Source organism: Somniosus microcephalus, chromosome 1 (genome assembly GCF_052327205.1).
Source record: "Somniosus microcephalus isolate GS21.2 chromosome 1, FLI_Smic_1.0, whole genome shotgun sequence".
Taxonomy (NCBI): domain Eukaryota; kingdom Metazoa; phylum Chordata; class Chondrichthyes; order Squaliformes; family Somniosidae; genus Somniosus; species Somniosus microcephalus.
The window spans coordinates 125,832,767-125,846,223 of NC_140987.1; the positions used below are offsets into that span (position 1 = coordinate 125,832,767).

Here is a 13,457-nt window from a genome sequence, read left to right on the forward strand (position 1 = left end):
CATCTTAGACTGGGTATTATGCAATGAGAAAGGATTAATTAGCAATGTTGTTGTGCGAGGCCCCTTGGGTCGGAGCGATCATAATATGATAGAATTCTTCATTAAGATGGAGAGTGAAGTAGTTGACTCAGAGACTAGGGTCCTGAATTTAAATAAAGGAAACTACGATGGTATGAGGCGCGAGTTGGGTAGGATTGATTGGGGAATGTCACTCAAAGGGTTGACGGTGGATAGGCAATGGCAAACATTCAAAGACCGCATGGATGAACTACAGAATTTGTTCATCCCAGTTTGGCATAAACATAAAACAAAAAAGGTGACTCAACCGTGGCTAACAAGGGAAATTAGAAATAGCATAAGATCTAAGGAGAGGACATATAAATTGGCCAGAAAAAGCAGTAAACCTGAGGATTGGGAGCAGTTTAGGATTCAACAAAGGAGGACAAAGGGATTAATTAAGAGGGGGAAAATAGAGTATGAGAGTAAGCTTGCACGGAACATAAAAACTGACTGTAAAAGCTTTTATAGATATGTGAAGAGAAAAAGATTGGTGAAGTCAAGCGTAGGTCCCTTGCAGTCAGAATCAGGGGAATTTATAATGGGGAACAAAGAAATGGCAGACCAATTAAATACATACTTTGGTTCTGTCTTCACAAAGGAGGACACAAATAACCTCCCAGAGATGTCAGGGAACATAGGGTCTAATGAAAGGGAGGAACTGATAGAAATCAGTATTTGTAGGGAAATGGTGTTGGAGAAATTGAAGGTCGATAAATCCCCAGGGTACTTAAGGAAGTGGCCCTAGAAATAGTAGATGCATTGCTGGTCATCTTCCAAAATTCAATAGACTCTGGAACAGTACCCATGGAGTGGCGGGTAGCTAATGTTACCCCACTGTTCAAAAAAGGTGGTAGAGAGAAAACGGGGAATTACAGACCGGTAAGCCTGACATCGGTAGTGGGGAAAATGCTAGAGTCTATTATAAAAGATGTAATAGCAGAGCACTTGGAAAACAGTGACCGGATCGGACAAAGTCAACATGGATTTACAAAAGGTAAATCGTGCTTGACTAATCTACTGGAATTTTTTGAGGATGTAACTGGTAAAACAGATAAGGGAGAACCAGTGGATGTGGTGTATTTGGACTTTCAAAAGGCTTTCGATAAGGTCCCGCATAAGAGATTAGCGTGTAAAGTTAAGGCACATGGGATTGGGGGCAAGGTATTGACTTGGATAGAGAACTGGTTGGCAGACAGAAAGCAAAGAGTTGGAATAAATGGCTATTTTTCCGAGTGGCAGGCAGTGACTAGTGGGGTACCGCAGGGATCGGTCCTTGGACCCCAGCTATTCATAATATATATATTAATGATCTGGACGAGGGAACTAGATGTAATATCTGCAAGTTTGCAGACGACACAAAGCTGGGTGGGCGTGTGTGCTGTGAGGAGGATGCCGAGAAACTCCAGTATGATTTGGACAGGTTGGGTGATTGGGCAGAAGCATGGCAGATGCAATATAACATGGATAAATGCGAGGTTATCCACTTCGGTGTCAAAAACAAGAAGGCAGATTATTATCTGAATGGCAATAGATTGGGAGAAGCGGAAGTGCACCGAGACCTGGGCGTCCTTGTGCACCAGTCGCTGAAGGTAAGCATGTAGGTGCAGCAGGTGGTTAAGAAGGCAAATGGTATGTTGGCCTTCGTAGCGAGAGGGTTTAAGAACAGGAACAAGGATGTCTTGCTGTAGTTGTACAGGGCCTTGGTGAGACCACATCTTGAGTATTGTGTGCAGTTTTGGTCACCTTATCTGAGGAAGGATGTTCTTGCCATGGAAGGGGTGCAGCGAAGATTCACCAGGCTGATACCTGGGATGGCAGGAATGACGTATGAGGAGAGATTGGGTCGATTGGGCTTGTACTCGCTGGAGTTTAGAAGAATGAGAGGGGATCTCATTGAAACTTATAAAATTCTAACAGGACTAGACAGACTAGATGCAGGATGTTCCCGATGGTCGGGGAGTCCAGAACCAGGGGTCACAGTCTAAGGATAAGGGGTAAGCCATTTAGGACAGAGATGAGGAATTTCTTCACCCAGAGAGTGGTGAACCTGTGGAATTCTCTACCACAGAAGGCAGTAGAGGCCAATTCATTAAATATATTCAAGAAGGAGTTGGATATATTTCTTACGGCTAAAGGGATATGGGGAGAAAGCAGGGACAGGGTACTGAATTTGGATGATCAGCCATGATCGCATTGAATGGCAGATCAGGCTCGAGGGGCCGAATGGCCTACTCCTATCTTCTATCTTTCTATGTTTCTAAGTTACTACCCCACAGTGGCAACCTCCCAGTGAGCAGCATTCCTGATACCGGGAGCTCAGCCACATGCGTTCAGCAGGCACAAAACCCACTCTAACACTTTTCCATTAGGCTTTTCACCAAGTGAAATAAATCTAGGCACGGTTCACCATCATGTTTGTATAGACCACGTTAAACCTGCAACAGCTCTTTCAAGAAATAAATGCAATACATTTTCTTAAAGACACTCTAGTTGTCCCATAAGGTGGCATACCAGGGTCATCACCTGATTGGTTTTGAACCAGCCAGTTGTGCTTTGAATGGGGGCATCTAGTAATAAAGACGGTTTCTAACCCTAGCCGGTGGCTCCAATCCTAATCAGTAACCACCAAACCGAACCTTAAAGCGCTGTGCCAAGTTGTGATGCCATCGATGACGCGTTGTCGATGTGCAGGGGCTCGAGCAGGAGACGGTTGGGGACCAAACACGGGCAAGTCACCGAGTTCTCTCCCTCTCTCTACAAGCGCTGCCGGACCGGCTGAGTGTTTCCAGCATTTCCTGTCGCTATTTCAGAAAGATCCATGCCAGAACCGCGGCGCGCCCTCCCCAGTATCGTGGCGGGGCTGCCGGCAGAGCTGGCGGGCAGCCAGTAGGTTGCAGCACGGGCCCGGTGTGCGGAGTGTTAAAGCCGCCGGGCATTGCCGGTGAGCGCGGTCTCGGTGGGTGAACGTTCGGCCTCGGGTGACATTAATTTTGGGGAGGGGAAAAGTCATTCAAAGAAAATAGGAGTAAAGCTCACACACTTGCCGCTGCCGCTTACACCCATTAGGATGAGGATCATCTTCACGGCCCCGGCGCCCGATATCGCGAGATTTCCTTGTCGACACGAGGCCAGCGCAGTGACGCACCTGCTCCCAGCTCAATGTTCGAGTCATGCGCACAGAAGGAGGCTATTCGGCCCATAGAGTCTGTGCCAGCTCTCTGTAGAGCAATCCAGTCAGTCCTATTGCCCCTCAGCCCTGCAAGTTTATTTTCCTCAAGTGCCTATCCAGTCTCTTGAAAACATTGAGTGTCTCTGCTTCCACCACTTCCATCGGCAGCGAATTCCAGGTCATCACCGCTCACTGCGTAAAAAAGTTTTTCCTCACATCCCCCCTGTATCTCTTGGCCAAAACCTTAAATCTGTGTCCCCTAGTCCTTGTACCATCAACTAGTGGTAACAGCCTTTCCCCATCTAGCCTATCCAAACCCATCATAATCTTGTACACACCTATCAAATCACCCCTCAACCTCCTTTGCTCTAATGAAAACAAATCCAGCTTCTCCACCCTGTCCTCGTAACGAAGATCCCCCATTCCTGGAACCATTCTGGTAAATCTTCTCTGCACCCTTTCAAGGGCCTTCACATCCTTCCTAAGGTGTGGTGACCAGGACTGACGCAGTACTCCAGTTGTGGTCTAACCAGCGCTTTATAAAGGTTCAGCACAACTTCTCTACTTTTGTACTCAATACCTCTATTTATGAAGCCCAAGATCCCATATGCTTTGCTAACCACTCTCAGTATGTCCTGCCACCTTCAGGGACCTATGCACATTAACTCCCGGATCTCTCTGTCCCTGCACACTCTTTAAAACTGTGTCATTAAGTGTATATTGCCTCTCCCTTTTGCCAAAATGCATCACAGAATCACAGAAACCCCACAGTGCAGATAGAGGCCATTTTGGCCCATCGAGCCTGCACCGACACATATCCTACCCGATCCCCGTAACCCCTACACCAACACATATCCCACCCTATCCCCGTAACCCCACGTATTTAATCCCCCTAACACTAAGGGTCAATTTATCATAGCCAATCAACCTAACCCGCACATCTTTGGACTGTGGGAGGAAACCGGAGCACCCGGAGGAAACCCACGCAAACACTTCTCTGTATTAAATTCCATCTGCCACTTATCTGCCCATTCTGCTAGCCTTTCTATGTCCTGTTGCAGTCGATTGGTATCATCCTCACTGTTTGCCACACCCCCAAGTTTGGTGTCATCGGCAAATTTAGAAATTCTACTCTGTAGTCCAATATCCAGGTCATTTATATATACCAAAAATGCAGTGGCCCCAGTACTGACCCTTGGGGAACACCACTGTCTACCATCCTCCAGTCTGAAAAACAGCCATTTACCACAACTCGCTATTTTCTGTCCTTAAGCCAATTTCTTATCTAAGCTGCCACTGACCCACCTATTCCATGAGCCTCAATTTTGTTAACCAGCCTTATATGTGGTACTTTGTTAAACGCCTTCCTAAAATCCATGTAGACAACAACCATTGCATTCCCTTCAACGATCCTCCCTGTTACTTCTTCAAAAAATTCAATTAGATTAGTCAAACACGATCTTCCTTTTACAAAGTCGTATTGGCTCTCGTTAATTAGCTTAAACCTTTCCAAGTGCCAGTTAATTTTTTCCTTGATTATTGTTTCTAAAACTTTACCCATCACTGATGTTAAACTGACCGGCCTGTAGTTACTAGGATTGTCCTTACACCCTTTCTTGAACAATGGTGTCACATTTGCCACTTTCCAATCCTCAAGCACCTCCCCTGCATCTAGGGAAGATTGGAAAATTATGGCAAGACCTTCTGCTGTCTCCTCCCCCAATTCCCTTAGCAACCTGGGATGCAAGCCATCTGGACCAGGCGACTTATCCACTCTAAGCATACCCAGCCTTTCTAGTACATCCTATCAATTTCCACCCCTTCCATTGCTTCTACCTTTTCCACTTCTACCAATATTTTGTCAGCACCAACCTCCTTAGTAGTGTGTTAGCTCCTTGCTGAATTCTAGTGCCAGAGACACCAGGCATTCTTAAGCACTTTACCTTGATGGCCTTTATTAATAAGTAAACCTTTACAGCAAGCGAGCAAGATTTTCCATTACAGGGTGCATTAAATCCCAGCTCAATCAATAAACCTATATTTGCAATCGGGTTAATACATAACAATTAGGCAGGACACCCAACTGAGTTTCTCTCCCTAATGTTTGAGTGCTGAGACCAATTGAAGTGTCTCTACATTTACCCAACTAGGATCACGGGATTCAGCACAGAGCAATAAAAACACATGTGTATAAAGCAACTTTAATGTACAAGAAATCTCAAGATGCTTTATAAAGCAATAGCATGGGGACACTGAGCCAAGGTGGAAAGTTTAGAAGAGGTGATTGAAGGCTTGGGGAAAAGATGGGATTTGATAAAGCTTTTAAAGGAGGGAATATACAGGAGGCTGGAGTTGGAAGACCAAAGGGTGTGGGAGGGAGAGTATATTTGGAGGAAAGTGGGCAGGAGCAAGACCATGAAGAGATATGAAGATGAGGACAATGATTTTAAATTTAATGTGTTGCAGGAGCCAATGTTGGTCCTCAAAGACAAGTGTGATAAGTGGGGCTTAGTGCGGGACAGGATACAAGCAGCTGCATTTTGGATAAGTTGGAGTTAATGGTGCATGGGCAAAGGAAAGCCAGGAAAAGTTGAAAAAATATTGAGCCTAGCGGGATAAAAGCATGGCTAAGGATATCAGAGGCAGAGAGGCTAAGGTAGGGGTGGAGGCAGGTAATGTTGCAGAGGTAGAAATAAGTGCTCTTGGAGATGACAAGAATATGGGGTTTGAAGCTCTGCTCAGAGTTGAACAGGACACCAAGGTTGAGGAAGAGTTTGTTGAACCCCAGAGGTCAGGGAAAGGGATACAGTCAGTCAAGACAATGCATTTTAGGGTGAGCACTGAAAACCATGGCTTTGGTCTTAATGGTGTTAAGCTGAAGGAAATTGTAACTCATCCAAAACTTTAAGTCAAAGAGACAATCTGATAGCACCAAAATGATTATGGAGTTGAGAGAAGTGGAAGAAAGGTAGAGCTGGATACTGCCAGCATACATATGGAAATTGACCCCATGCCTGTGGATAATGTCACTGAGGGATAGCATATAGGTGAGGAAAAGATGGGGCCAAGGAGAGGTCCTTGCGGGGTGGGGCTCCTGAGGTGCTAGTACAGGGGAGTAAGGAGAAGACATTGCTAGAGAAACGCTAGCTGCATCCAAATTAGTAGAGAGGGCTGTCTCATAGAGGTGAGCAATGGAGGAGAAGTGGTGGAGGAAGACAGTGACCAATTGACCAAACGATGGAGGAGGAATAGTGCACAGAGGATGTCATTCATGATTTTGGGCAGGGTAGTCTCAGTGATGTGACATGGGTGCAAGTTGTATTGGAGGGATTCGAACTGGAGAGATGGGCATGGAGCTGCAAAGCGATGCCACATTAGGAAAGGTAGATTATAGATAGGATGATAATTAGAGAGGATTGATAGGTTGAGGTGGGTTTTCTGAGTAAGGAGGTGATGACGGCATTTCTGAAGTTGAGAGGGATGGTGCCTGTAGAAAGGAAGCTGGTAACATGTCAATTAGGAAGAGTGGCAATTGAATGATCAGGAGTTGGAATCTAGGGAGCAGGAGGTGGGTTGATAGAAGAGATGAGTTTGGAGCAGGCAAAGGGAGATTGGGGACAAACTGGAAAGTCACTAGGGGTTGGGGCTAAAATGGTGGGGAATCTGGGAGGAGGCCTGGGATGCAGGGGAAAAAGAAGGGAAGGAAGCAACAGATACAGCTGCACCAATGGTCTCAATCTTGGAAACAAATATTTTATTGAGTTTCTTACAATTATATTGGAGACAAAGGTGAAGAAGGCAGTTAGTCTTGGAGAAGAGGAGCTTAGGGTTATCCTTGCCCTTCAGGATGATTTTGGAAAGTTGCCAAATTTGGCAGAAAAGATTGAGGGATTGTAGAGCCTAGCCTACTTCCTTCTGTGTCCGCCCCTGGAAAAACTCTCTCCCAACTCTCTTACAACTGCACTTATGAAATCCCAACTGTCCAGCCTTTGGCCCTCCATTCACCATGGCATTTCTGAAGCTACCGATCTGCTCGACCACACCCTCACCACCACCTTTGATGCGCTAGTCCCTATTAAAAAATTACTCTCTCTCACCCTGGTTGTTCCCCCGGTACGGCCCTCATCTTCGCTCCCTTAAGTCCAAGGGACGCAGACTTGAACGGATATAGCGGACAACTCGTTTAGCCATTCACCGTTAGATCTGGCTGGACCACATAAAGCATTATCAAGTTCTACTCTCATCTGCCAAAACTGCTCACTATTCCAGAATCATTCTAGAATGCAAAGATAACTCCCCGGCTTCTATTCTCTACTGCTAACTGTCTTCTTAAACCCCTCTTCCTTGTCTCTTCCTCCCTCACCTCCAACAATGTGCGAGGAGCTCATGGACTTCTTTGTCTCTAAGATTGAGAACATCCGATCAGCTGCCTCTGCCACTTCCCTTCCTTCCCCTAGCCCACCAGGCCAAACCTTCCCTAAGGTTCCACCCTGCCCTAGCCCTGAACTCGCATTTTTCTCCAGTTTCTCTTTGAAGTTACAAATGACATTCTTTGTGACTGCGACAAAGGTAAACTATCCCTTCTCGTCCTTCTTGACTTGTCTGCAACCTTTGACATGGTTGACCACTCCATCCTTCTCCAATGCCTCTCCACCGTCATCCAATTGGGAGGGACTGCACTCACCTGGTTCCATTCTTATCTATCTAATCATAGCCAGAGAATCACCTGCAATGACTTCACTTCCCACTCCCGCATCGTTACCTCTGGTGTCCTCCAAGGATCTATCATTGGCCCCCTCCTATTTCTCATCTACATGCTGCCCCTTGGCGACATCATCTGAAAACATAGCGTCAGTTTGCACATGTACGCTGACGACACCCAGCTCTACCTCACCACCACTTCTCTTGACCACTCCACGGTCTCTAAATTGTCTGACATCCAGTACTGGATGAGCAGAAATTTTCTCCAATTAAATATTGGGAAGACCAAAGCCATTGTCTTCGGTCCCCGCCACAAACTCCGTTCCCTAGCCACCGACTCCATCCCTCTCCCTAGCACTGTGTGACTGAACCACACTGTTCACAACCTTGGTGTCCTATTTGACCCTGAAATGAGCTTCCAACCACACATCCATGGCACAACTAAGACGGCCTATTTCCACCTCCGTAACATCACCCATCTCAGCCCTTGCCTCAGCTCTTCTGCTGCTGAAACCCTCATCCATGCCTTTGATACCTCACGACTTGACTATTCAACGCACTCCTGGCTGGCCTCCCACGTTCTACCCTACGTAAACTTGAGATCATCCAAAACTCATCTGCCCGTGTCCTAACTCGCACCAAGTCCTGTTCACCCATTATCCCAATCACCCATTGCTGACTTACACTGGCTCCCGGTTAAGCAATGCATCGATTTCAAAATTCTCATCTTTGTTTTCAAATCCCTCCATGGCCTTGCCCCTCCCTATCTCTGTAATCTCCTCCAGCCCCACAATCTGCGCTCCTCTAATTCTGCCCTCTTGAGCGCCCCTGATTATAATCGCTCAACCATTGATGGCCATGCCTTCAGTTGCTTAGGCCCTAAGCTCTGGAATTCCCTCCCTAAACCTCTCCACCTCTCTACCTGTCTTTCCTCCTTTAAGATGCTTCTTAAAACCTACCTCTTTGACCAAGCTTTTGGTCATCTGCCCTAATGGCTCGGTGTCAAATTGTTGTCTTATAACACTCCTGTGAAGCGCCTTGTTTGATGTTTTACTACATTAAAGGCGCTATATAAATTCAAGTTGTTGGAGCCTAGCTAGAACTAGTTCTGGCAATCAATGACAAGGCTGGTTGTGCATCTAGTATGCTCAAGTTTGTGCCCTTCTGATTTAAGGGAGTGAAGCTGGGCTATGTACCAGGGGAGCGACAGTAATTATTTTGCTGGAAAATGGTGGATGTGAGGAATGATTTATTAGGTTGTTGGCAGCAGTAATATCATGACTGGTGTAGGGATTGTTGGGAGTTAGAAAAAGAAGCCAAGAGGGAGCTAGTGGAAATGTTTTTCTATTAGCAAATAGTGAGGGGAATGTGAGTGGTAAGGGATATATGGAAGAGGACAGAGATCACCTTATCGGTGATTAGAACATCAAATGCAGAGAGGTCACAAAAAATGACAAGGTCAAGTGGGTGGCTATAGGTATGGCCCGGGTTTGTACTGGAGCCCTTCCTAATCTGTAACTCTGTTATTCATTGGATACATTTTCTGAGAAGGATATTGCTGCTGTAGAGAATAAATATACAGGTTAATACAATTAATATTCATAATGGTATGTAACTTATGATCAACAACTGATGAGGGGAAAAGTAATTATATTTGTTTCTTTTCTTTCGCCTTTCCCCCTTTTGAATTTTTACAATTCTTCCTACATATTTCTAACCTTTTCCCATTTTCTCTGCTATTTATTGTTTAGATCCTTCTTCCCGACTCTTGTTAAATACTTCCCCGTAACTGGCTTCTAAAAAGCCTGGGGTGTCTACTCCTTTCCTGCATAGAAGTATCCACTTCTGCTTCACTCCAATGGCCCACCAAACATTTGGAGTTTGTCATGTGAGGAATCATGACTGCAAACCAGCATCTTACCATTTGGTGGTGCAGTCCTTTCATCACCCAGTTTTATCCATTTTTGATTTATGGACAGAACCCCAAGAAATTACCATGAACGTTGACACCTTCTCGGCCGAGTACTGCAGGGCACCTCCTGACTGGTCAAGGCGTCTAATCCTCTGCTTGAGGACCCCAATGGTCTGCTCAATTATATTCATGGTGGCTGAGTGGTTCTCATTGTATGAATTCTCAGCTGGTGTCTGGAGGTTTCTCAGGAGTCATGAGCCATGGCATCAGAGGGTATCTCTTGTCACCTAGTAGCCAACCATGCACATTGAGTTGGGGCTCAACGATCTGTGGGGCGGATGACTGCCTCATTATAAATGCATTGTGGCAGCTCCCTGGATAGCAGACATTAACCTGCATGATGCGCTGCCTGGTAGTCGCAGACAAGCTGTACATTGAGGGAATGGAATCCCTTCCTGTTACTGAACACCTCAGAGTTTAAATGAGGGGCTCATGTGGCCACATGTGTGCAGTCATTGGTTCCTTGGACCATGGGGAATCCGGCAATCCTGTCAAATTCTAGTGCTCTGGTCTTCTCTGGCAATAGGGAGTGATATATAGTCATTCCTCAGAGTGTATAGAGCTGCAGAGACCTCCCTTATGCAAAAGTGTACAAAGGATTGTGAAATGTGACTTATATCACTTGTGGTAGTTCCAGTAGCATAAAAGTTAAGTGCTACTGTGACCTTGACTGCCACAGGCAATGCAGTTCTAGTGGTGCTGCAATGTCTGAGTCTTCCTTCCACGAGGTCACAGATCTCTGTAATGACCTCCTTAGAAAAGCGCTGCCTCCTCGTGCACTGGTCTTGGGTCATGTCAGCTGTGGCTCAGTTGGTAACACCCTTGCCTCTGAATCAGAAGGTTGTGGGTTCAAGTCCCACTCCAGAGACTTGAGCTCATAATGCAGGCTGACACTCCAGTGCAGTACTGGGGGAATGCTGCACTGTCAAAGGTGCCTTCTTTCGGATGAGACATTAAACCGAGGCCCCATCAGCTCTCTCAGCTGGACGTTAAAGATCCACTCTTTCGAAGAAGAGTAAGGGAGTTATCCCTGATGTCCTGGCCAATATTTATCCCTCAATCAACATCACTAAAACAGATGATCTGGTCATTATCACATTGTTGTTTGTGGAAGCTTGCTGTGTGCAAATTGGCTACTGGGTTTCCTCCATTACAACAGTGACTACACTTCAAAAAGTACTTAATTGGCTGTAAAGCGCTTTGGGATGTCCGGTGGTCATGAAAAGTGCTATATAAATGAAAGTCTTTTCTTTTTTATGTGAGTGTAGGAGTACTGCTCTCTGAATATCCTGGGTGGCTAGGGCCTCCTGCTGAGAGCCCTTCCTGTTCCTCTCTACTGCAGCTAGTGCTGCTCTACCTAGCCTCATCTCCAAATTGTCATGCAGATCAAGGGGGACCCCTATCAAGATGCCCATGGCAAACTGCTCCCTTTCTCCTGGTGACTCCTGTAAGGTGTCCATTAAGGTAGAGTAGCACAGCACTCACTCTTTTTAGGTGAAGTCCAGAGAATATCCAGAAAAAACTTTGATAGTGTTGGTGAATCTTGACAAAGTGTCCCAGAAAGTCTCCCGAAGTGTATCAAAAGTCCTCTTCAAACACAGTGTAGTCAGTCGATTTCAATCGGCAAGTGAATATCGAAAGCTGAACATGGCTTTAAGTAGCGCTCAAAATACTCAGCAAGGACTTGTTTGCTCCTGTTCAGCTGGTCGCTGTACGGAGAGGTCATTAAATGAAGCATTATCCACCAAAAAGGCGTGCGGCCTCTTTAATGAGCACTAGCACCCAACTTACATATCAATCAGCTTCTTAACAATCCTCCAGGCCGCCGTTCCTGGCGCTGGCTTCAACTCCTCTATGAAGATGGTGTCTTGCGCTAATTGTGGGCTAAACCTGCATTGCAGCTTAAAACCCCATCTTAGCCACCTCTTTACCTCTTTAGCACCGAAAGTATTCGGCCAAAATTGCCCCCAAGATTTTTTGATTATAGATAGATAGATGGATGGGTGGAGGTAAAATAAATAGAAATAACATTCTGTTTGAATTTTCTAAATTATTTATTGATGATCAATATTGGTAAAATGTTAAATATTAAAAGAATGATCTGTTATAGCCTCAGTTTGTGCTTAAAATTAGCTGCATGTCAGTCATTGCAAAATAATAATTTTGTGTTATTTCTCTATATAGATGTGTGATGTTTCCTTTATATGGAGACATGAAATACCACTGTGGAAGAGACATTTTGCCTTATTTATTGCTCAGCAACTAAATGCAGTAATTTTACTGTGACCATTTAAAAATAAAATCTAAAGTATGGATGCCCTACTTGTTTGAAACCCCCACCACCCCAATATTCTCCCCAACTTTGCATATAATTCTTTCACAATAAAATGTCATGATGTATTTTCAAAAATAGCAGAATAACATACAGAAAACGCCAGTAATTTTTTTTAAATTAAAAACTCAAAATTCATCTCACATGTCATTGTTAATGGCCAAAAATGATCTCTCTCTCTCTCTGCTTACCTCCCACTCTATAATTGTTTATTTACATTTTGTCTTTCTAATGGTCTTCCACCATTTCTGCCTCCTTTCTGTCTCTGTGCCGTTCACATACCTGCTCTCATTGATATCTCTCTAGCACTGTTTGTTTCCAACTTTCTCACTCTCCCCATTTCTGACATAAGAATATAAGAATTAGGAGCAAGAGCAGGCCATATGGCCCCTCGAGCCTGCTCCGCCATTCAATAAGATCATGGTTGATCTTCGATCTCAACTCCAATTTCCTGCCTGATCCCCATATCCATTGCTTCCCCTAGAGTCCACGTTTTCTGTACATGCGTGGCATCTGCGTCATTGTCATGTGACCCGCACAAGACTTCTCTTTGTTCCCTCCGCTGTGTGTGTGTGCCAGTTGGGCTGCAGACTCCTGGAGCTCCTGCAACTCCAGCAAGTTACCTTATTTTATAAGCTTAATAAAATGTTGATGCACTTTCTAACAATGCACGGCTACGCCTACGCCTACTATTTAAAGAGGTATCGACACAAGGTGGCAGCAGTGGTAGTGACTGTTTAAAGCATCTTTCACTTTTTTGGTGGAAATACTGCTGGCCTACACGGTTTTAAAAGTTACTCAAAAATTAAAATCTGTACACAATGGCGTTTGGATATGCTCCACCACCACCCCTGGCTCTTGATATCCGCGACGCGAGTGCTGCAGAAAAGTGGAAGTGATTTGAGTGAGCCTGGAAAAACTATACTCTTGTGACGGAGCTTGACCAGAAGATAGAATGAGTCCAGGCAGCAACACTTCCCACAGCAATCGGGGAAGAAACGCCTGAAGTCTACTTCACATGGTCAGACTGTGCCATAACATAACATAGTCATAACATAGAGTCATAACGACACAGAAGCAGGCCATTGGGCCCATTGAGTCCGTGCCGGCTCTCTGCAGCGCAATCCAGTCAGTCCCAATCCCCCGTTCTATCCCCGTAGCCCTGCAAGTTTGTTTCCCTCAAGTGCCTATCCAGTCTCCCCTTGAAAACATTGAGTGTGTCC

At 45.3% G+C, this 13,457-nt stretch overlaps 1 protein-coding gene across 3 annotated transcripts in view; it reads right to left on the minus strand.

Moving 5' to 3' along the window:
- Positions 1 to 3,177, minus strand: part of LOC147124352 (gluconokinase-like) — a 78,523-nt gene extending 75,346 nt beyond the window's left edge. The window contains exon 1 of one of the 3 annotated variants that reach the window (XM_085985449.1): positions 3,101 to 3,177. In XM_085985449.1, the coding sequence (XP_085841575.1) occupies positions 3,101 to 3,138 (38 nt within the window). In that variant the 5' untranslated portion in view covers positions 3,139 to 3,177. The remainder of the gene's footprint in view (positions 1 to 3,100) is intronic. The other 2 variants (XM_085985459.1, XM_085985467.1) reach the window with 2 other exon arrangements.
- Positions 3,178 to 13,457: the final 10,280 nt, after the last annotated feature.